This window comes from Diadema setosum, chromosome 21, assembly GCF_964275005.1.
Source record: "Diadema setosum chromosome 21, eeDiaSeto1, whole genome shotgun sequence".
In the NCBI taxonomy this organism is placed as follows: Eukaryota; Metazoa; Echinodermata; class Echinoidea; order Diadematoida; family Diadematidae; genus Diadema; species Diadema setosum.
In genome coordinates, this window is record NC_092705.1 from 5137690 (window position 1) to 5162890 (window position 25201).

Sequence of the window (25201 nt, forward strand, 5' to 3'; positions counted from 1 at the left end):
CCAATACCTCCTTCTCTGATCCTCTTCATGTGTTACCAGAATTGTGACCATATAATGTTCACATTACATTATATTCATTACATTTCTGAAAGTTGAACCTTCACCATGTTTTAGATATGAACATTGTTTGAATATGCTATACAGCACATAGGAGAACAATCAAGCCAAGAACTGTCCAACCAGACAGAGTGGGAAAATGGACTTTACTGATGATAGAAATATATATATATATATATATATATATATATATATATATATATATATATATATATATATATATATATATATATATATATATATATATATATATATATGAAGAGTTTGTTTGCAAAAACCGATAAGTCCATATTTGCCAAATGGAGATATTTGTGATTAAAGGTCAAGAAAAATAAGAAAATTTGTGCTTCTTTTGACCATAACTTCAAAAATATACCTTTATATGTAGTGACCAATATATCATTTAAAAGGTATTATTTTCTACATTATGACAGAGATCGTACTTCAAAATCTTCAAAAATGGCCTTATCGGATTTTGCAAACAAACCCTTCATATATTATATATATATATATATATATATATATCTTTTTTTCTTTTTCCGCACTACACGAGGCTCCAGCGCACTCTCCTGTTATTACTAGTACCTTACTCATGTGTCAGTTTGTCATGATGTAAATGAGTGATATTCCCACATACTTTAGGTGTTCACATATAAAGCCATACCATTACAGCTGGAGCATATTTCCTATGAATTATGAGTATTTCCATGATTTCAGACTGCTGTTGTAATTGTTGGTTGATTATGAGGACTGGCTAGTTGTGTATCACCCACGTGTCTTAACTGAACATTGGCTAGCGAAATAGCAATGATCTGTAATCAAAATGCAACGACACACACACACAGATTTATATACAAATTTATATGCATCAGCCCTTTTCGTAGTACATGCACAACTTACTTCGAAGTGTGCACAATTCATAGACAAAATTTGTGTTTTCGATGACAGCAACCTACAACATAAATACGCCTAAATACCCAGTGCTACACACACACACACACACATAAATACAACATGAACAAGTTGAAAAAAACAAAACAGCATAAAATTACCACATAAATGTTTCACTTTGACTCTTGCAAGAGATGATTAATGCTCGAGTCAAAACAATTTCTTAAGTCCTGAAGACTTAAACTTATGCAAGGTTTACTATGCCTACAAGCATTCAAAATGATGGCTCATCTTTGCTCTCTGCAACACAGTATACAACACAACAATATGACAAATAAAGCTGTAAATAGACAAGTTTTTTTATTCATCCTATTTTGCCATTTCATATGCTTGTACTTTAACCAGTGCTAAAAGGGAGCACTGTCGCTACATAGATTTTTACAATAATGTCCACAGACATGACATACACAGTATATCTTTTTCATTGTTGAATTAGCACATGAACACACACCACTGACAAAGAGCGTGAAGAGATTTGAAGCCCAAGTGTACCCAATATCTCCCAGGGGCGACCTGCTAACACCCCAAAAAATAGAAGAAATTTTGCATGCATGGAATCCACAGGGTTACCATTGGGCCAGCAAAAAAACAAAACAAAAAAAAAAACCAACAGTAGAGAGTGTATTATTTTCCTTCTTAAAAAGAGAAAGAACAAAGTTTTCTTGCACCCTACCGACACAAGCAGATACATGTACTACTGTTGGGGGGGGGGGGGGGGGGAGGCACTGTCATGTGGTGAACCTCATGATTGAATGCAAAGGATTACATTACAGATCAGTCCCATCATAATTCCCTCCTAACATGACATTTGAATAAAGCCTTACTGGTACTGAACACTTGATTTTTATGACGCCTTCCTTTGTGATCACGGAGAAAAAAAAAAGGGGGGGGGGGAGTATGCATCCCCCCCCCCCCACTCCCTTCGCTTTGTGGGTACAAAAACTACAATCATTCCATAATACCAACTAAAACTTTGCTGAAGTTGAAAGTTGATGGTCAATACTGCAATTGATATTTGCCTCCAGACCCATTAAACAATGACTGTAGTGGGATAAAATTGACACAAAAAGATCGGACAAAACAAAAACACCCCAGACTGATAAAGAGGCATTAATTGTTTCTCACAGATTTTATGACTTCATCAAACAGATTATTTAGAACACACTCGTGTGTGAAGCAGAGTAGAGTTTGGAAAAGACAAAATTTGGCATTGTGTCTAGTTACGAGTTGCTTATTTGATGAGAATCTAGAGATCAAAATATGTTAGTTAAACTTGCACCAGTATCATAAGTTCTACCCAATGCTGGAAATCTTGACAATTAATATTTATTAAACAAAAAAGCAATTTGATCTTTCCTAGAAATAAGATCCAACACTAATAACATGTGGAAAGGCTTCTAAAGTTATTTTTCATGACATTTCACCTTGAATCAAGCACACACTCACCGTGTTGCCAACTTGATCCCAATCAACATTTAGAGTTTTTATTCATTACATTCATCTGTAGTCATGCATACGTTTATTTGCAAGTTTGATGGTGATCAATACTAACCCATCGTGATAGAACAGTACCTGATGGATCACAGTGGGTCTAGCACAAAGACTTTTGGAGATTTAGAAGATTGTATGGATAACTGTATTCAATACAGATTTCCTCCTATTATTGAAAGGTATTTATATATCACAGAATAAATTATATCCCCATGCTCGGTACTAGTTTCTTCATTTGCGGACAAAGAGGAGTGGTTGCCTGCCACTCAGCAGACAAGTGGTTTGTAGGCATTGGTCATGCCCCTAACCCACAGGAAACACAATGGGGGTGGGGTGTACTGCTACCCCCCCCCCCATCCCCCTTGAATAAAAGAGCCACTCAATATGCAATAGGTGGAAAGTATGACAAGCACCAATCCCTTTGGCATAAAAAACAGTTAATGATATGGCTTATTTTCACCATGAGATGTAACCAAATCAGGAATTTCTTGTTACTTTTTTTGCTATTCCTCAAAGCAGGCCCAACTGTAAATCTACGCATGTCCACAAAATACAGCAATTAAAAGTTCCTGTAAAGCAGGGACTGCATGTAACAGAGAAATGCTTAACTGGATGTTATTCCCTAGTTTGAAAGAGAGAGGGAGAGAGAGAAAGAGATGTTTGTATATTTTATCTTATGAAGCCCTCTTCAGATATCTCTCTGCAGAAATCCTCTTCAGTGTTTATATCAAATCTCTGCTACAGTCCTTGCCAACAGTTTTATTGAGTCTTTGGTGGTTTGGTCACATCAGCATAAAAAAAAAAAAGAGTCATCATCGAGGATGTCGTCATCGAGGATGTCGTCGTCATGACAACAGGGAGGTGTCCTCCTCGTCCATCTCGATCTCCATGTCCAGACTAGAGTTGGATTTCTCCGTCGTGGCAACCACTTCTTCCTTAACGACGACCTCCAGGTCAGGGACAGTTTCACTCCCACCTACACCAATAGACAAAATGAAAGTCCCGTCATTACCCAAGATGTTCAATGCTGAAAATAAGTCACACTGCAGCTACAACATTTATCAACAGACAATTTTGCATGTTTTATGTACCTCCTCTCTCTCTCTCTCTCTTTAAATGCTATTTTTTCACCAACTTCACGGAATGGCCTGGAGACAAATGCAAAGTTACTTTTCGTCTCATTTTGGCCACACAGAAATGTCATTTTGTTTGGCTCACTTCTATTAACCCATTGAGGACGAGCTGATTTTGTGATAACACGTGTTTGCCATAGACAACTGCCGGAGTATACTTGGGACTAGTCTTCAACGGGTTAAAGAGGAATCTATTGCAACTATACATGTGGATTCAGAGAATCGTAGCTCTTCTGGGACATCATTGATGTAGTCTTCTTACCAGGCAATGATGGTACATGAATTCAACTAAACCTTTACAGATTCACGACTTTTGAACAGATTGTCCAATTTCTCTCAGACTACACTAATGTGTACTTCTGATATTCCAGCACTCACTGCAGCCACATGAAAATTGTAAATAAATTTCCATTTATTTCCTGTTACAGTGATAAAAAGTGCTATGGTCATATTGCACCATTGTAAAGCAACAATCTTCATGATATTCATCTGAAACAATTCTTATACAATTCTCTGTATTTTCAACTTTCAAAGCAAGCCATCAATTCAAAAGATACCAACTCATTTTCTGTTTTCCTTCAGTAAAAGTGGGGCCTGTTATGGGGTGAATACTCATCAAACGAGGTTGATTCAGAATAGATTAACGACATACATCTGAACATAAAGCGGAGATACAGACCTTCACACGGTGACATTTCTCCAATGTACTGCTCTATGCTGTGTGTCAGCATTGTCACAGAAAATGTGTCGTCACGACCAACACCAAGAGCCTGAAGAAGAGAAGAGAAGAGAAAGTATGAAAGTTAGACAAGGAGAGAGATAGGTCAAAAGAAGAAAAACAGAAAGAAAGGAAGAAAAGGGTCTATAAAAACACCAACCACCATCATGACTATCTTTATATTGCTCATTATGCCTCTCACATTACATCTATGAGGCAGGTGAGAAAATAAAAACTATGTAATACTACCAATTCATATTTCAGAAACTTTGGTCTACACACCACTGGCGCTTTTGTGTTTTCTTTGATATAAACTACTGCAGTACAGTGCTGCTAGCTAGTAGTAAATTTTAATATCTAAAGTGCATGCAGCTGTGATGCACGCAAATGAACAACATGAGTTATGCAAAACACATAATGCAATGAGGGCAATATGGGATATATTGCATGGCTGATTGGCCAATCAGATTACAGAATTCACCATCACAAAAAGATAAAACAGGTTTCCAGTCACCTTGTGAAAGTAGTCAATGGCCCTGGAGAATTGGCCCGTGAGGGCGTAGACGTAGCCGATGGCCGAGAAAGTGGAGGGGTTCTGGGGGCTTAGGACCAGGGCTTGTCTGTGACAGTCCAGGGCCTTCTCATACTTCCTACCGAGGAGAGAAGAAGAGAGAGAGAAACGAGGAATCAAAGTTTGCTTCGTGAGACTAGCTCTGAAAGTTATAATGATGGAAGACATGATTCTCATAGTGACCAATGAAATCTGAAACTTGGCATCCACACTGCATAGAAATACAAATAGATTTGCATTTTTTTTGGGGGGGGGGTAGAAAAGAAAATCAAAACTTTTCCCACTAGGGGTGAATTTTCAAGCAAGTCCAAGAGCCATTATTGTTCACAATTCACATGCATGAAACATGTATAGCTACTATTCAATCTAGTTTCTGCATCTTTATCAGTGCAAAAATAATGACCATGGTAATAATGACATTCATCTACATCTTATATGAGGAATATGAAATTCATGTATGTGTATATAATATAATACACATAAAATACAAATATATAGTATATAAATATACATTATTTAAAGAATATTATTTAGTGACATGCAGCAAGACAGACCAAAAGAGAGATAGAAAGAAAAATCAACAACAACACACACACACACACACCAAAGAATGTCTCGGGGTTAAAGTCACCACTGGGGAGGGAACCCATAGAAGACATATTGCGTAAATTTTCAAAGATATAAGACATATGTTTACTTGAGCTTCCTGTAAACGTGTCCCAGGTTGTTGAGTAGTGGCTCCCACTTGTCAGTCACTGTCTGGCTACTGATGTTCTGGACGATGGTCAAGGCTTGGTTGAAATGGGTTGCAGCAGTCTCCCAGCTATGGAATAATGTTTGGTAAATCAGTGAAATTGTGTCTTCAAATATCTATCAACAAAAAAATACACCATCTTATATTGCCTCTGAAATCATAACAGTTTTGATGACAATAAAAATGATGATAAGAATAATACTAATGATGATGATAGTGATAATAATAATAATGATGATGATAATAATAATAACAACAATAATAACAACAACAACAACAACAACAACAATAATAATGATAATAATAATAATAATAATATTAAGTAAATAACCCTGATAATAGCAATAATAACATCATATATTACAGAAAGATAAGGATCTGAACAAAATGAAAAAAAGAAAAACACAAATATGCCAAATTGAGACAGAAATCTTAGCATTAATTAAGATGTTGCCAATTTGAGGATCAATAACACAAATAGCAACCAAGAGGCTTTTGATAACTCTGCAGATGAAATAAACAATGGTATATGACCAAATTAGGTTTTGTGTGAAAAAGAAGTTTTTATATTACCTCATGAAAACCTAGAAACAAAAGATAATCATCATAACAGGATGATATGCTACAGCATCAAGCCATAGAAATGTGGTTTCTTGGAGTTGATGGGTCAAACAAAAATGATTACTGGACTGCTGGAGGTGAGCGGTACACAATACTTACTCCCCATTGTGAAACGCCACCACCCCCATCTCATGCAGGACAAAGGGGTCGTTGCAAGCGATGCCAAGAGCCTGATTGAAGAACTTGTCGGCGAGCTTAAAGTTCCTGGTCAGCCCATACTCCAGACCGACATAGAGGAGTGGCAGATGGCAGCTGGAGGGGAAAATGTGATTGAGGAAGAGGGTGGATGCTTTGCAAGCAGAGGCAACCTTGACAGAAATGAAGGAACGTCAGTAACAGAAAGTCGTAAAGCCTCCCCTTCCCTTTGTCACGAAAAAAAGAAATTCTGAGACATCACTGCAGTAAAAGAGTAGTGGCCACTTCGCAGCCTCCCCCCCCCCCCCCAAAAAAAAAAAAAAAATAAATAAATAAATAAATAAAAATTAAAAAAAATGAAAAATAATTGCACTGAAACTGAAACGTTGATTAGTCTCATACTGGCAGTATTATTTCACTTAAAGGTGCAACTCAACTCCATGTTCATGTTGACATGAATACATATGGTAAATTCAGATGAACAGAATGAAAGAAGTTTCAACAAAATGGACCCTAAAATACTTAAAAAGCAGACAATAAAGTCATTTTGTTGGTTGTTTTACACCCCGAGTTCTTGTGTTTCAAAGCACGATTTGATGTCACTTCCAGTGCTGTAATATTGCCTCCAATAAGTGCATTAAACATAAAAATAAACAAACACACAATGAACCAAATCAAATCCAAATCTATCCAGAAATAAGAGCCATGAATGACATATTGTCCCCTGTAATGCCCAAATAATATTTGGGAAACAGAAAGATAAATTTGGAGGAGTTCTTTTCTTTTTTCTTCTTTTTTTTTTGAGGGGTGGGGGATTATATACTGCCTTTTGACAATATACATGTATGTTCTCTTAAAATCAAGAGCAACGAAACAAATAAACACCATATCATGAAAACAATGAAACCAAAGCCTCATGCAAAAGCAAACACAATTAATATGAGAAGACATGTGACCCACCCTTTCATGAGTCTGGAGGCCGTGAAGTATGCTGCCATGGCTTGGTCATGTTCCCCTTCAGCTGCAAATGAGTGACCGAAGGCAAGCCAGGCTGGACCGTACAAGCGGTCAATCGCTGTGGCTTTGCTGCAAGAGTACCCATAAAAAAAGTTTTGAATATTACATAAAAGTCCATGAAAACTATATGTACATAGTTTGACTACCTCTTTTTTTTTTTTATAACAAAATCTACTCCAGCTATGATAATATGCAAACTTTTGAGCTACTGCATAAAAAATATATCTTACAGTCGAATAATCCCCCAAGTCGGAGGTCTTTCAAGTCCTCTTCTCTTTACATCTTATTGATTTTAATCCCTCACAGGTCAAATTTTCTCTAAGTAGAAGCTATTACTTCAGTCCAAATAGATTTGACTTAGGCAAGGTTGACTACTGTATGTATGTACAGGCATGTTATTATAGTGTATATGTGCATAATCGTCGCTGGGGTGACAAGACCTTGTATCTGCAATTTTGGTGAAAATGACCTTTTTGGATCAATGGTCAGATAATCAGTTAAGTGATGTCCTGTCCAAATCCTAGATGTCTTACCCCAAAAATGAAGCCACCACGGCATAGCAAAGGAATGTCTATCCCATTGGATACAGTGCTTTGGCTGCTATGTTTTTCTGCTCTCCTGAACATTTGACATTTTGTAGATATGAGGTCTTGTCGCCCCAGCGACGATATAGTACATATGGCTACATACAATATAGTTACTATATCTCCAAGTTTCCCTCTGTCTATCCATCTATTCATCCAAGCATTCATCTGTTTGTTCTTCTGTCTGTTTACCTGTCCATCTACACATAGCAGTGTTTCAATGGATGAATTCTTTGTTTGCACACAGGCGATGTGTGAATAATGCTCATGCCTACACAGAGCGAGCAGAACTTACGCATTAATTCCTCTCCATTCAAATAGAAAGCTGAATGAATAATCATAAAGTTTACATATCATTCTTGGAAAAAAAAAAAATGCATCTGAGATTGTTTGGATACCTGAGGAATCTTCTCGCTGGTTCGTTCTTCCCAACGATGTAGTAATAGCACCCAACGGCAAACCAGGACACGGCTTTGTCTGGATGTAAGTCCACTAACCTGTGGGCCAGATAGAACAATTCTGGGGGGGAAAAAAAGAAAGAAGATCAATGGTAGATGAGCACTGTAGGCAGCTACCATCCTGATACAAGCAAGGACACCATACATAATAATTAAATAAAGAAACACTAAATAAACCTAATTTTTTTCTTTTATTTTCCTATGTTTTTATTTTTTTTTCTCCCAAAAGCCTGCGTGCACCCTGAGCTTTGCAAACTGCAGGGCATCTGAACACACAAGTCATTGCATTGAATCTGATAATTACTCTCAGTTTCACAAAATGAGGTTTCTACTGATAACACACACATTATTATCTTCCATGGCATAGAAGTGCTGAACTACTGCTGTGTGAATGTTGTGTCGTACGTTGTCGTATGTTTCATAGGACTGATGGAGCCACAAGACAAAAGGTAGACTCAAGAGAGATAAAGAATCCAAAACATACCATTGGATAGTCTGAGCTCCACCAGCGTTGCCACGTGAACAGGAAGACATCTTTCGTGGAAGGGGTCTGACTCCAGCACACTGCATTGTTGGAAAAAACAGAGACAAGGCTTGAGCGTTATGCTACGAATTATAAAGTGTTTCGAACAGGTACCACTGAGTCACTAGAAGTTGGCCAACTTGTTACAAAATCCTATGCAACAATGGTTGCTCATCACAACCTCAGAGCTTGCATGTGTCTTGCCTAATGTAGCAACAGCAAATTAAATGATACCAACATTCAGTTGCTGAGCATACATTCAGTACAAGTGGGTAACTGAAAAGACTGTCATTAGATCCTAAGGGATAAATATTCATGAATTAGAATACAATGATGTGAGCTTCAAAATGACCTGCGAGTTATCTTGTAGCTGGTCCTGAAGTCACAGTTGTAGTAGTGCCTCTCTGCCGTGTTGGTCTGGACGTCCAGGTTGTTGGCAAGACTCAGGAGGCAGTCTGGCAATTTGTTCTCCACAGGCTTGTCGTACTGAGTGGAAGAAAGCAGTAACAGCCATTTCATGAATACAGATACTTATCATGCATGCAGAAGTTATGTAGTTTAAACAATACATTTGGAATCTTGCAGCTGAAATAGTAAGTGCCACAAGTTTAACAGATCAGTTTTGTTGCTGTTGCAGTAGATTTTTTTTCTGTGAATTCTACATGAATTGCAAAAGATCTGTGTATGTGCCCTTGTGCAAAATAACTGAGACTGAAGTGAAACAAAACAAAACAAATCTGAAAATTTGGTGCACAATAAGGCAAATTTGACACAAGTTTCTGTGCAGTACACTACTCTATTCCTCTACCAACAAGCCAAAGAATACTGATGATATTTTGTGTGAAAAGAGTATGGACAAAACCTTAACACTGAAAGTCATATATTATTATCCGCAGTGCATACATAATAATGATCCATCTTATAAGTTGCTACATGTGTGTACTTTACTTCAGAACATCATACAATTATTTTTTATTCGATACCTATCTATAATTTTGGTACCTCACAGTCACAGAAATCTTTTTGTGCATGTCACAGACTGTATAAGGGTTACATTGTACTTCAGACAAAGACACATAGCCAAGTTGGCGAGCCATTACCTTCTTGAGTATACTGTGGTATAGACTTCTGAGAAACTCCTGTTCTTCTGTCGGACACTGCTCAGTAATGGGCAATGCTTGCAGGAGGTCCCTCTCTGGTTAAAATAACGAACAAACAAACAAATGTTGAAATAATGTTTCTATGATTTGGTGATGTATCTTTTTAACATACTGCAGCAATTTCTACAATTTCCCATCAGTATTTCGTAAGGTAAAGTAAAAAACAAACAAACAAACAAACAAGAAGAAAATTCTCCATCTGCGTCTTTTGTTGTTTATGCATGATAATTTTGGTAAACCTCTTTATTGCTAAGTCTGAAAGTGATTCTTAGTTGGTAACATATTCTGGAGGATAAGTATTTGCCTTTTTTTCTCTCAAATTGGCAAATTTGTGTAAATTTCTTGCTGATTTTGTGCAGATATAATGAATTCAACCTGTTTTATCTAATCTTTTTTCCAAGATAAGGTATGCAGGGAAATTCAGAGTTGCCAATTTAATGATGAAAAAAAAAAAAGATTTTTTTTTTTCCAGTTAAATACCTCCAGGAATTGAGGGGTTAAATCAACTGAGGTTTTGATATCAGGAACTCCACAGGACTTTAAGACCCTCTCATCAGCTACGACCTGGAGTAGGATTGCAACCAAGTTTTCATACAAACTCTCAACAGTTGCTGCCTACCATAGCTTCAAGTATCACAGCAACAAGAAGACACACTTAAAAGTTGATTAGTTGTTGCCACGGCAGTTGTGATCATTGTTACACATTTTTTAAAAAAAAACACACACACACACAAAAAAAAAAACATGAGCATGCTGACATGGCAATGTAGGGCAAAAGAGAGTGATACCACGAGAAATCGTACCTTCGTCTGCCGTGAGCATCTGGTGTTTGACGAGGAGTTCAAAGGCCTCATAGCAGTGGACGTCTAGGATCAGTGCCTGGCGGTAGCACTCCGCGGCCTGGACCCGGTTCTCCAGGGCCTCATAGATCTGCCCCTTTAGCAGTGCTATCGAGCTCTCAACCTGCCTCAGGCAACGGCACAGGAAATATGACAAATATCACTGTAAGTGAATACTACCTGCTACAGTGCAGTATTTTCATGCAAAAATGATCGGTACAAAGAAACAGTTTTCTCTGCAACATTTCATCCTGATTCTTTGTTTTAAATCTCATAATACACTGTTGCAGTGGACTCCTGGTATAATGAAGTCCTTGGGACCAGCAGTTTTCTTTCATCACATAAAAATTTCCCTATAACCGAACAAATAAACAATAAAAAAGATAGACCAGATGACATGGCCTGAATTTTTACTTCGTTGTCACCAGAATTTCGCTATAATCGTATTCGTTATAAAGGGATTGTACTGTACCTTCAGTTGGTAAGACATTTGTTACCATGGAAATGGCAATCACTTTGAATTTGAATACTAGTAACTGCAAACTTTTCCATAACAAGGAGCCTCAATCTTAAAGATTATGACCACTGGTGGACTCTACCATGGCTTTGTTTCAATATAATGCACAGGAAGAAAAAGGCAACAAACACATATTGACTGAAAAACACTGATTCATCCATACAAAGACAATGGCTGAGTGTAGTGTCCATTCACCACAAAGACAGCGTTTATGTATTCACTCCTAACCACTGACAGCAATCACATCATGGTTTTAATTATATTGCCAAAGATTGTGGGTCTGTCTACTGCCCCATACAAGTGCTCAAAAGCGAAGCGAAGCGAACTGAACCAAAATGTACTGTACCTTACCATACCGAGCCAGATTGGTCGTGTTCGAGCGCTCTGTGGAGATAGCGCACCACGTGAGCTATTTTTGGACTCCAGTCAGAGGGTTCACATGTTTTGGAAGAACCAACACCTTCGCCTCACGCCCCTACACTACATACAGGTGTCCCTCACAAAGAGAATCAACTCTTTGTATCATGACATAGTCCATGTTACGTGAATTCTTCTCATGGCAACAGTTGTATTGGACCACTTTGCACTCGAGCGCTCTCTGGCACGACATGACATGGTATGGTACCCTTTTGAAGCTCATCACAAAGTGGACCACTTTTGGCTAGTTTTCATACTGTAAAGTACACTTTGGGAGCGTTCAAGCCCTCCTCTGGCGCAGGTATGGTATCGGATGGTACGCTTTAGGAGAGCGTTCAAACACTCCAAATGTCATGATCAACCACCCTCTGACCATTGCTCACGTTTTCCAGAGGAATCTTGCCCTGTCCATCCTTCTGATCCTCCGCCTTGCTGTCGTCGATCTTCTCCTGTAGGATGGTGATGTCGCCCCCTTCTGACCCGTCCAGAACATTCAACGCTTCCTCCCAATTCCTGACAGCAGCCTACACATTTGATACATGCAAAATCAAAACAAGGTTTGGTCTGGGTTGTTACATTTTCAAGCCGGTCCATGCTGAATTCAAAGCAAAAACAAACAAACACACAAAACAAAACAAAACAAATTAAAAACAAACGACAGCAACACTGCACCTTGACAGTCCACAATCAAAAGTGTACAAGAAACATTCATCCAAATTAGTAAATTTTTCCATTTCCTCTTTATTCTCTGATCAAAATATACACACAGCACATTTATAAAACAACCATTTTTTTTTTTAGAGCAGTCATCATAACATAAAATAATGAAGATAATTTCGAATGTAGTAGTTTATAACACAGGTTTGTCATTTTGTGGCTACATCATTTAATGTAAACTTGCAGATTCTGTTTAGATACATGGGTAATATTGAATGTAAGATAGGGCTTTGATCTGGCACTCAACTACAAAGTTGCTTTCCAGTCTGTATGCCTTTGATCATCATCATCAAACTGACAAGCATCGATGCCACACAGCAAAGACATTATCGTACCATGGGCATATACACACTGATCAAGGTAGCTGACTTACCAGACACTTAGCTGCAAGGTATTTTCCAGCCTTGTGAAGCTGTAGGCAGCAAACAAAGAACATGCAAACACAATGACATGGGATATAAGATTGCATCATTTTTTTATTTTTTTATTTACGGAAAATCAGATGAAAAGCTTCTACAAATAACTATTATGGTATGTTTATGTCACTGTCCTTAACTAAATCTGATGAATAAACATATTGTAGGATGATCAAATATCTAGTAAATAGAGCAATATTTGTATTCTCTCTCTCTCTCTCTCTGTTTTCAGATATATGTTTCTATCTATCTGCATCTATCAATATCTCTATACACTTATCTGTGCATTCATCTATCCATACACTCTTGTATATTTTCATCCAATCATCCATCCATCTATTGGTTGATCTACCTAACATTCTGGATAAACATTTTCATGTATTTTCATGGAATACGGGCAGATTCCTTCAGGCTCAAAACTTAATCCCTTATGCCTGTTTCTCTCTCTTTCTCTCTCTCTCTCTCTCTTTTTCTTTTTTTTTTTTGGGGGGGGGGGGGGGAGAGGGAAGATATGCATTTAACCCATTCCCTACGGGTTGCTGGTGGCCTGTGTATCAAGTCTATCTGGATTGAAGAACTCAGTATGGAATGGGTTAATACCTTATCAAGTCTTCTGTTCCTGATTAGATGAGCTGCTCTGTGGTACTGCCTTGTTAGGTAGAGACTCTGAGCTAACATGTACACATCTTCAGGGTCACCTGCAAAATTGAAGAAAGGGATGTGATAATAAGTAAAACTGTATAAATGTGCAGTGCAAAGGTTCATGTTTAAGGGCCAATGGACACAATTGATGTCTTACACTCTTTTAAGCGCATGCATAGTTATAGGGGAATGAAATCAAAATGAGCGAACCCAGCAAATATTACAAGTTGTAGTAGCACACATCAGTAAAGATTGAGGAAAAAATCTGTTAAAAAGCTATAATTTTAAAGTTTTGGTAGTGTAATTGCTCGATGAGAAGACTACAACAGTTTGGGAGGTCACTGCAGGGTGATATAAGAAAATCTGAAAAGACTTTAAAATATTTTCCTTTTTCTAGCATAATTAAAGAGCATCTGACTTCTAACCACTTTCAGGAAACAGGGGGAATGATATTACCTTCAACAAGTCAAGGCAACATGTATTTTGATTTAAAACAAAAATGAAATTTTGTGGAATCAACATCGATAAATCAAATTTGATATATTTGAAAGTAAAACTCACCTTTTGAGAGTGTTACTGCCTTGTCTGCCCAGAACACAGCGCTGTCATACTGGTGCTGTCATGACGTAAAACAAACAGGAGTAAGCAAAACAGGCACCAATTAATTGACCATGAAACACGAGAGAATTGTACTATATGATTTAATCAATTAACTGTAGATGGTTCTAAGCCAGAACGAAAAATGGCTATGCACCTACAAATGTACAGTGCAGTGTTATACAGTGACAAAGCTTTGAAATGAAATCTACTAAATGAATGCCATTTAATTTATTGACAAATTTTGATTAAAAATGTTTTTTCTTACACTACAGCAGTAAAATATTCAAACAATAATAAACAATGTACATCAGAATGATTTTAGATGAGATGGCCATGGGATTCAGGGTTTTAACTTTGTGCGAGATTGTTAGAAAACCCTTATATGACATATGAAGGAGAACATACAATTCTACAAGGAATTCAAAGTTTATCTACTTGATGAAATTCAGTTTTGAAATGGCTAGCTGAAACATCCAAAAACAAAACAAAACAAAGTGGTCCTAAAGGGTGGGATCCACCTTTTATTAGGACCTCTTTGTTTTTTGGATATCTTAGCCATTTCAAAACCAAATTTCAACCAGTAAACTATGAATTCCTCTTAGAATTATGCTCCTTCACATTTCATATTTGTCACCAAGTGGTTTCTAATTATCTCTCAAAATGTTTAAATCCCTTTCTCAGCCAGAACTAACCATCCCTTTTCCAGCATTCACTTTAGTGTACAAACCAAAAATTATGGGCCCATGCTGTGTAAATTAAACAAGAATTACAAAATTTGACACTGTTTGAATCAAAGTCATCTACCATGTCTACATTGTACCTTCCCTTCCTCGTACCTGGCACACAGCAATAATATATCCCATTATCTATTTTGTTCAAGTAAGATACATCATGTACAAACACAAATAATACTAAAGGCCTAAAGATGACCCTAAATAGACCCGTCTACTGCGTCTAACGTTAGAACAAGGTTTAGTCCATCGACCACTTTATCATTTATTGAATCGGCTTCGTGTAAACTAAAAAGTAAACTTTGGCACTGGCAATTTGGAGTCCATTACAACTGTAAAACTAGAAAAGCACTCTGAGAGTGCAGACCTCCGCCAAGCAGCTACTTTCCACCGATGATCTCGCTCTTCTCAAAGAGATTTTTTCAGATCAGTGATTTCCACACCCATAGCCATAGGTATAGAGGTCTACATGCTGAAAAATCGCCCAATTTCCCAAAATATAGAAGCCTTTGCTTTGTTACGTCATAAACCCTCAGCTGCGTGGCGCGCCTCGCCCTAGCAGAAACTGGAGCACACACTTAAGTGCGCGTTTGAAAACCTTAAAAATGCGCAGCTTGAACTCCAGTTCATTGACCCTACCAGTCAAAATATCAAAAATCCTTCATAAATTTCCCCAAAATCTTTGACTTGGATCATTACCAAAATGTAATCTTTTGTTACTTGTGTCATTCTCAACCTTTCATGCAAGTTTCATCCAAATCCGAGCACAACTTTTTGAGTTATTTTGCACACGGACAAACTGACAAACAAACCAATTATATGATAGGCCCCTAGGCCTAAATTCAATGAATTTTTAACCTCCTCGATCCTCACTTGGGCGTGTTGGAGGAGGTAACAAGAAAATGATAGTAGCAAAAAATACAGTCTACAGACTCTAAAAATTTAGAGTTACATGTTTGGCATACCTACATGCTTACTATTTTGGCATTTGCAATCCCAATAACTGTTAGAGCATATACTTGAATTAATTTAAACGCTGTAAACTGGTCTTACTAACGTTAAAACTTAGGAGAATTCTTTACCTTATTTACTTTTACACACCTAAATTCACAACGTTGCCGTTACAGTTGGGGCTCGTTGGGGTTGGTACAATCATGATCACGCATTTACTCACCTTGCTTATGTAGCTTTGGACTAAACCCCGGAATCTTTCTAAACTGCTCATCGTATATCATAGACTTTAGTTGCTATCTTCCAGTTGAAATTTAGGCTGAGACAGTTTCAGTTGTGTAGCAGCATCAATACTCGGTAATCAGCAGGTTGTGCTTGGTCCCATGTATTTATATTTGGCGGTGTGGCAGATTCACACGGTTAGACCCCCGATCTACCACTATAAACGTGTTACGACTAACGAGTATGAGTGAAGTATACACGTACACACACCGCTCAGCCAGCGCGCGATTTTTCGTCTCTCGCTCTCAAATTCACGCGGGAGCGATCGGCGATCGGAAGAGCAGTGCACAGCGTGCGCAACTACGAGATCAAGACGCACTCCACTCGCAGTGCAATCCGACGTGCAAACGTGAAATATTATAGCGCCATCTCGCGGTATCCTATAACGCAAAAGCCAAAGATATTTTTGGAAAAAGTTCTTTGGCAAAAGCGTACTTTCCACCAGCGAGGGGAGCACCTCCTGGCCGGATCCCTCAAAGCATGTAGCAGTTTGCATCACTCACTACTCCATACTTTTTTTTTTGTTAGAACAAAAGAAATAAAAAGAACAAATGGGGTCGGGGGCATGCGCCCCCTTAATTTCTTTAAAGGCGCCTCCCCTCTACGGAATTCCTGGATCCGTCCCTGAAGAGACCTTTTAAAAGGCTTTCGGAAAGTGAAACCGGTTATCGTTTGAAAAAGTGAAAATGACTTTGATCTATGTTGTATTATAATTATATGCATTTTGGTGATGATTTTTTTTTAATTATTCATATAAAATTCTTCACATATCCATGCAGTCTAGAACAAAATAGGAAAGAGTGCTTAAGAAAAATAGACGGAGGAGTTTATAAACGGGGAGAAGGAACAAGAGGAGGCCGATGGTGAAAAGGTCGTAGGCCTAGTATTAGGAATAGTGTTAATAATTATAATCATTACCCAGGTCGAAAACCAGCACAAACCAGTTAACATTTTTTAATGGTCTTTACTGGTTTTAACTGGTCTTAACTGCATGGTTTCAGCTAGTACCAGTTGAAACCAGAAGGCAACTCAAACTTTCCAGTAACAAAATAAGCAATATTCTAAGTTGAAGTCATACTGGTACCAGTTTACACCAGTTGATGTCGCACTGCTTACCAGTTACCAGTTGAAACCAGTAAAATTCTATTGGTGGCCAGTTGATAACAGGTCAAGTCTCACTGTGTATCAGTTGATACCAATTGAAGTCGACTGGTATGGTGATACCTGCTGGTGAAGTGTTCTGCATTTCCAGATGACAATGCAGAAGTCACAAAATTAAAGTGTAAAGTAAATAAACAAACAAACAAACATGAATACAATACACGAGAAATCGGGATTCCCTGATGTGCTTCTCTATAAAGTTGCCGGGTGCGCAAGAGGGGAAATGAATTAAAAATGGCCCTTCACAGTAGGAAGCACATGAGGAAACATATACAGGAAAAATGTTACAGGAAATCACAGAGTAAAGCAATATTAAAATTTTGATAAATTCAGATTAAGCACACCAAGTTAATAAGTGAACACAAGAAAAGTGCCTGGATCACATCAAGAAAGAAAAGAATTTGCTTTCCATCTAATATAAGTTCAAGTGCCGGGTTCCAATATTGTTACAAAGTATACTTCTATAAAAACAAGTCTCTTGTTCTCAGATAGGGCCTATACAGTATTTAAAATCTAATGAATATTTTACAATGGATTATGAGATTTAAAAAGAAATGGACGGACATTGTTAAGGGTGTTTTCTCGGAGAGGATTTTGAGGAGACATAACAATGTTATTTTTTTATAGTCTGTCATAAATACCAAGAAAATGTGCATACATAAGAAAGGTGGTTTGATCACAAACAAATCTATTATAATAAGCCATAAACGTGATTCCTATGGAATTATTTCCTTTAAAACTGAAGATACATTCAATATTCAAATAGCAATTTAAATGTGGGAAGATTATTTACACTCAATCGTGAGATCAATAGACTTTGATTAAGGTGCTTTCCAATTGATTGGGAAAAGCAAATTTATTGTGCTGGAAGATGACAATTAAAGAGAGAGAGAGAGAGAGAGAGAGAGAGAGAGGGGAGAAGGAGAGAAAAGCTTGGAGTGACAGCGCATGATCAAGAGCATTGACCAAAAGTGATATGAGAATTATAATTAGGGGCGTGGTTCATGTTCTGCTACGAAGTTATTCGATTAGCGTGAATCGTGATTCTTTTCACAAACACTTTGTAAAGTGTTTGCAATGTTTACAACACTTTTCACAAACACTTTGTAAATCGAAAAATCGTCATCATGAAAAAGGTAACATGGGCCGCTCTTTTCCGATAACACAATGATTTTGAACAAATATTTTTATTAATATAGTTTCAAATCCGTTTATTTATTGTTTGTTTGTTGTTTGATATTGTAATTGTACAGATTAAAGATGTGATATTGGAAGTAACATTGATTTCAAATTAATTGAATTGAATTGAATTGAACTGACCTGAATTGAACTGAATTGAATTGAATCTTGAACATTGCATCACGATCAACATACGGCGTGCACTGAGGATCTTTCATGCTTTAAGGCATCGTGATAACTAAGCATTGTGCCCCGCGAGGGTATAATATTCTGTGAAGGGGTGTATACTGTAAACACAGTGAATATTATCCGCAGTAAGGTATCTTCAGTGGAAGGAAGGGCAACTGGAAGGTTGTGATGTATGTCTTCCGATGTATTCTGTCATAGATTCTCGATGAGCTTTAATTATAGATAGGGTTTCTATAGAATCTATGGAACACCCAAAAGCCGTGCAAAAAGGAAGGACACTAATGACACGCATTGACTATGCAGTAAATCGTACATTGGATGGCAGAAGAACGATTATATTGATAGGGGAGATAAAAAGCCTGATCGACTAAAACGCTGGATAAAAATCTACAAAATCACTAAGAAACTGAATGGAGCGGAGATTGCGGGGGGGGGGGGGGGGAAGAACTATAACCAATATGGAGGAGGTCCATTGGTAGATTGAAGTGGGAGATGAAATTTGTGATTACCGAAGAAGGATTGGTGAATGAATGAAAGCAGGAAAAGGGGGGAGAAATATCTGCAGCCGCAAATAACAACGAATTTGCACGAGAAAATTAGGTGAAAGTACGAAATAGGGAAATGAACGATGGGGGAGGAGAATCAAAGAAGGAAGAGGAGATGAAGAAGATAAGTATATAAGCAGGAGAGAAAGGACAAATAGAAGGAAAGTAGAATAGGGCTTTTATATGGAAACTGGCAACTTGCGATAAACATTTTGCTCAGTGCACTATGGATTCCCGCAGAAAATGTTAACACTATTACAAGGGCGTGCCTCGAGAGGAAGCTGACTTTCTATGTTTTCGCCGTTGCAATCTCTATCTATCTATCTATCTATATATCTACCTATTTCTATCTATCTATCTATCTATCTATCTATCTATCTATCTATCTATCTATCTATCTATCCATCTACCCATCCATCTATCTATCCATCTACCTACCACATACTATCTAGCACCTACCTATCTATCTATCTATACATACATACATACATACCTATCTATCTATCTATATCCATCTATCTATCTTTATATCTACCTTATGTATGTACCTGTCTTTCTATCTATCTTTCTATCTATCTATCTATCTATCTATCTATCTATCTATCTATCTTTCTTTCTTTCTTTCTGTCAATCTTATCTATCTACTAGTATATCTCTCTATCTATATTTCTAAACAAACTCATACGCAAGGTCTAAAAGTTGCTTATTATTATGATTATTATAAAATCTATGATTTTCCATATAATCGGAACCGAGAGTACAATGTGAGACCATGGGCAGGGTGAATGGAATTATTCTATGAGTGCCTGATGGTAAAGTGCACCATTGTTATTGTATTTTGGTGATTTATATAAAATATACTGACTATACTCAAGTGATATTCCGTTTACCCATTATGACTTTTGACGGCGGTGTGTTGCAGTGCAAGGTCGGTGCTTGCTATAATCTCGCATCACATAATGAGAAATCGTGCAATAATTCGTAGCTTGAGATCCCTTTTGATATATATTCGCTTGTACTATACGATTTGGAAATATTTGCTTTGCTCAAAGAGAAAATACGATGGGAGTAAAAGGAGGAGAAGAAAAAAAAAAGTATGATGATGACAAGGGGAATTAATGACTGTGGTTGTATGTCGAAATAAGCGAGGATGCTCAGTGATCGTCCTACACTGAAAATCGACAAGTTTATAGCATTCTGCAGATACTACTACTCTGGTATGGAACATGAACCATGCAAGGTAGGCACCCTATTAAATTTTGGAGCAGTGGTCCAACCCCATGGCATGGTGTTCCCCAGTATGGCCTCCACTCACTGGATGCATGCTTGACTGATGCTCGGCTGGATGTTGCGTAGGCCTACATCCACAGGGGATGAAGAGGATGGTAGCAGGGAGGTGAACCTCCCTGGTGGAAGCGCTGAGCAGTGCGGTTCGCACGGGTGGCACACAGACACACACTATACGCAAACACACGACTGCAGCATGCACGTCATTCATTTTTATTCGCCACCGCCAAGAAAGTTTCAGCCTCGCTCGAAGCTCGTTGCTCATCATCATGCACACCAGCAGATTTTGCCCGGTAAACGGATGTGAAGAAGGCCAAATACAAAGCGACATTTTCGCCACAGTTTTCGGCCTTCAAAGTCCAGTAAACATCGCCGCTCCGGCTTCTCGGTCGGGGATGAAGAGCGGCTAAAATGATGTGGATGTGCGGATTGCTAGCGTAAATCTTTTCCAATTTTGGAACAATCATGATCGGAAAACTGTAATCTTGGATTAATAGCAGGCTGAAGAAGACGTAATTGGAGGAAAGCGAAAATGGTGAAAAGGAAGAAGTCGGGAGATGATCCAAAGGATCTTGCAAGACAGATTCCACTTCCTATTCAGATATTTCTATGGCGACAAACCAGGTAGGTCGTGATCGTGATCGTGCGACATTCTTACATAGCTATTAGGGGTTCTATCCTGCTATAGGCCAAGTATTGTAATTCGAACATTTACTTGAAATTTTTGTGTTAGTTTTTAGACGATGATGTTGACTGAAACAAACGCCAGAAACGATGCCCCAGCCAGGGGAAGAAGGGATAGGTGCTTGGATTAGAATTGAAGATAGAGTCTTTGGATCAACTGTAACTTGTAAGTGTAACACTAACAGTTATGGAAATATCAAACCAAAGTAGACTCTACAACCTGTAATGAAACGTTTAGATAAATTGTTATTGTAATATAGACTTACACATGTAAACCACACAGCCCAGTCCGCACGGCGTCTGGTTGGGCTACTAGTATTGTTATTGTGACTCTAACTGGTAGTATTGCAACAGCAGTATTTGCAAGAGATAGAAACTTATCTATATAGATAATCAAATAACGAACCAACAAACACAAGAAGCGCAATTCAAGAGTACAATTCTAACAACATTCTACAACAAATGAAGTTTCCCCAGATGTGCTTCCCTATTTAAAGTTGCCAGGCTGATGGAAAAAAGCAATCAAAATCTCAATGGCTGGTGGGCCTTTGCCTTTGTTGACTGATGTTGCTCTTGTCAAGTCTTGACATAACTTCGAGAATATTTATCAACAAAATAGACCTTCATTTCCTCCGGTGAGAGTGAGAAGGGCATTAAGTTGCTTCTTAACCCAGATAGTGTTCGAGACAACTTAACGCTCTTCTCATTCTCACCCGACGATTTTGAATAAGAATATGGGGGGGGGGGGGAAAGAGTAACTAGACATCTTTCTAATCCATGTAATTTCTTGTTAGGGTTGAAAATTAAACACACTGTGCGTAAATTAAGACTGTGTTATTGTTAAATGTCAGTAATCAGTGTGAAATGGCTTGGGGCTTTATTCCCTTTCATGTGTTTACCGGCTTAAATCTTAATGTGATATCAGCAGATGAATAGATATTGAAAATACTTGAAGTTCAAGTTGTTGATTTGTTATCTGTTATGTTCCTTCAGTCAAAGAAAAGGGATATAAGATGTGTTATGTTTCTTCAGTCAAAGAAAAGCCTTAAGGGTATACGATATCGCCCATGGGCCATTATCCAGGTCAATTGAGCAAACCGCTATAATCGAAAACCTTCTCCTCCACCTGTATGTTATCTTGAGATACATTGAAATGTGTGTCCATGTTATTATACACATTTGTATTCTATGAGTAGTTTTGTCAATGTTTCGATGGGGACTTTGTACCTGTTTATTTTCACAATGATTTGATTATTTATTTGTAAAAGTGTAGAAATAAAATCAAAACTAAAACTGAAACAGATGTACACTAGGGTCTGATTGTGTTGCTAACTGAAACATCAATACTGCAGTTCAAGAAACAAACAGGAAAAGTGAGTACACGCTTTAACTTTGTCATATTGTGGTTCAAGTGGACACGATGTATGATTAATATTCCTTTTCCACACTTGCACATTATGGTCATCATGATAGCAGTATTGTCAGATAAAGTAACTGGGAGAAATTACATTTTATATTGGATCTTTGGTCTTTCAACATCTACAGCCCGTTCATCAGACCAAAGCTGACGAGGATATACGAGGCGAGCTGTGTGGTAAGAAATCAATCTTCTTTTGACTTGTTTTGATTTTTTTTTTTGGGGGGGGGATGGGGGGTTGTCTTTCTTTCAATTCAATTTTTGTTGTACGTTGCTATTCATTTTGTGAATTGATTCTGTTGGAGAACCAACTTGTTTTTGCTACATGAAGTAAGATTAATTTTTCATGATCATTCATGGTTTATTCTGGGATGATTAGCATGTTGACCTCTTTGCATTGATAGAAGGGATGGGCTATGGACAATTTGTTTACGAGTATATTGTTGGCTGGCTTATTCTTAAGCCTGTCAACATTTACAAGCAGAGGTATCCTTGTCCCCCATGATGAACAAAAATACAAAATGTACAAATGTACAGGTAAGTTTGGTAACAATGAATGCTTACATACCTTGTGATTTTGTTACAAAGTACATTCAGTTCTTTCATGAATGTGGTTGGAAAAAGTTTTAAAGAGTGAATAGAAATAAAAAACAGAGCTAGAGGGAAGGAAAGAAGTAGAACAGAAACAGACAGACAGACAGACACACACACGTGTGTGTGGCAAGACCTCTGCTTAAACCTTACAGTGTTCTATTCATTGATTGGCACAGGCAGCTTAAAATTAAAGGGAAGATAAACCCCAAGAACAATGTGGATTGAGTGAAAGCAGCAACATTAGTAGAACACATCAGTGAAAGTTTGAAGAAAATCGGACAATCGATGCAAAAGTTATGAATTTTTAAAGTTTTGATGTTGGAACCGCTGGATGAGGAGACTACTAGAGATTATGACGTATGAGTGGACTACAATATCAAGAAAATATAAAGAAAATACTACAAAAATCCATTTTTCAGGAAAATTACAAATTCCATCAACTTGATATTGACATATGTTAAGGGTAGCAATTATTCCCCCTGCTTTCTGAAAGCGCTTGGTCCACTGCTCTTTCATAATTCTAGAAAAGTGAATTTTTGTTGAATATCCTTTATATTTTCTTTGTATTGTTGTCCACTCATACGTCATATCCTCTAGTAGTCTCCTCATCCAGCGGTTCCAACACCAAAACTTTAAAAATTCATAACTTTTGCATCGATTGTCCGATTTTTCTCAAACTTTCACTGATGTGTTCTACTAATGTTGCTGCTTTCACTCAATCCACATTGCTCTTTGGGTTTACCTTCCCTTTAATTTACAGTGAATAGACATCACATAATCCCTTTAATCTCTATTGTGTCACCATTGCCCTTGTGTTGGACTGAGGCAAATTGTTCAACCATGCGCAGGTTTGGAGGAATCATTTGAATCCTGATGAGAAAACATAGCACACAAATTATACTATAGCTACATGTAAGTGTAAGTGCCTGAGTGCAGAAAAGGTCAAATCCCATCCGGAGTGAAAAACAGCAACATGCACATACAGTTGAACTTGTTCCCATGTGTTCGTACATTTGTGTTACGTAAGCACAGTATTTGTCATTTTCACGCACGTGCACACACGCATGCAAGCTGTGTTGCTTCACAGCTATGCATGCTTGTGAGAGAGAAAAAAAATAGCAGAAACCTTGCAAGATCATCATAGAGAACAGCAATTATGTGTTGTTGCACCTACGTGTATCTGTTAAGTACTCTTAAGACTGTCTCCAAATGAATCTTCTTATTGAATCTCCCTGGAGGCTTGATTGTACTTAATGACAACTCACTTTTTATTCTGTTGCTGGATACTTGATAGACCAAGGCCTATTGAACTCTGAATTAATTTGAACTGTTGGCTTCTGTGCCGGTACCATTATCAACATTAATCATCCGAAGGCTGGTCAGCCCCTCCCCCTTCCCCCTTCCCCCCCCCCTCTCCATTAAAGACAAAAATGTTTTGTGGCCCCAGGTTGTGCTTTAATAGAGAATAAGAAAGGGGGGGGGGGAGTGTGAACTGCTTATAGTAATTTTATACTGAGAGTCAATAAGACAAAGGGGAAGAAACTATTGTAACTGATTTTAATATCTAAGGAGTTGTTTTGTAATATTTATTTGCTCTTAAGATATTAAGTCTGCATGTCCTTGTCATACATTAACATTGTAGATGATCAGAATTTGACCATGAAATGTAAAGTCAGAGCTACCATGCAATGTCATTGTAAATCCACAACAAGTAATTTTCATGTTTGGATTGAGTTGTGATGTAGAGTATGCAATCCTGTGCATACCTCCGTTTAATTTAGAGTTCCTCTTCATTTTAAGGCAAACAATTTCAATTAGCCATTTTTGCCCACTAATGTAGTACTGTAGCCAAAGAGTCAC

At 37.8% G+C, this 25201-nt stretch overlaps 2 protein-coding genes across 2 annotated transcripts in view; one reads left to right on the top strand and one right to left on the bottom strand.

Moving 5' to 3' along the window:
- Nucleotides 1-1240: 1240 nt before the first annotated feature.
- Nucleotides 1241-16360, bottom strand: LOC140244258 (cell division cycle protein 16 homolog). Its single transcript, XM_072323896.1, has 16 exons — nucleotides 16227-16360; nucleotides 14283-14337; nucleotides 13680-13777; nucleotides 13037-13075; nucleotides 12330-12470; nucleotides 10977-11136; nucleotides 10114-10208; nucleotides 9366-9499; nucleotides 8975-9054; nucleotides 8431-8551; nucleotides 7392-7517; nucleotides 6396-6548; nucleotides 5619-5744; nucleotides 4865-5000; nucleotides 4312-4402; nucleotides 1241-3475 (listed from the first exon to the last, which is right to left on the bottom strand). The coding sequence occupies exons 1-16, from the start codon at nucleotides 16275-16277 to the stop codon at nucleotides 3345-3347; spliced, it is 1737 nt and encodes a 578-aa protein (XP_072179997.1). The 5' UTR covers nucleotides 16278-16360; the 3' UTR covers nucleotides 1241-3344.
- Nucleotides 16361-21083: 4723 nt separating this feature from the next.
- The window catches only part of LOC140244832 (protein unc-80 homolog), a 138355-nt gene continuing 134237 nt past the window's right edge, over nucleotides 21084-25201 (top strand). Inside the window, exons 1-2 of the mRNA XM_072324444.1 lie at nucleotides 21084-21270; nucleotides 22876-22924. Coding sequence (XP_072180545.1) covers nucleotides 21179-21270; nucleotides 22876-22924 — 141 coding nt within the window. The 5' untranslated portion in view covers nucleotides 21084-21178. The remainder of the gene's footprint in view (nucleotides 21271-22875; nucleotides 22925-25201) is intronic.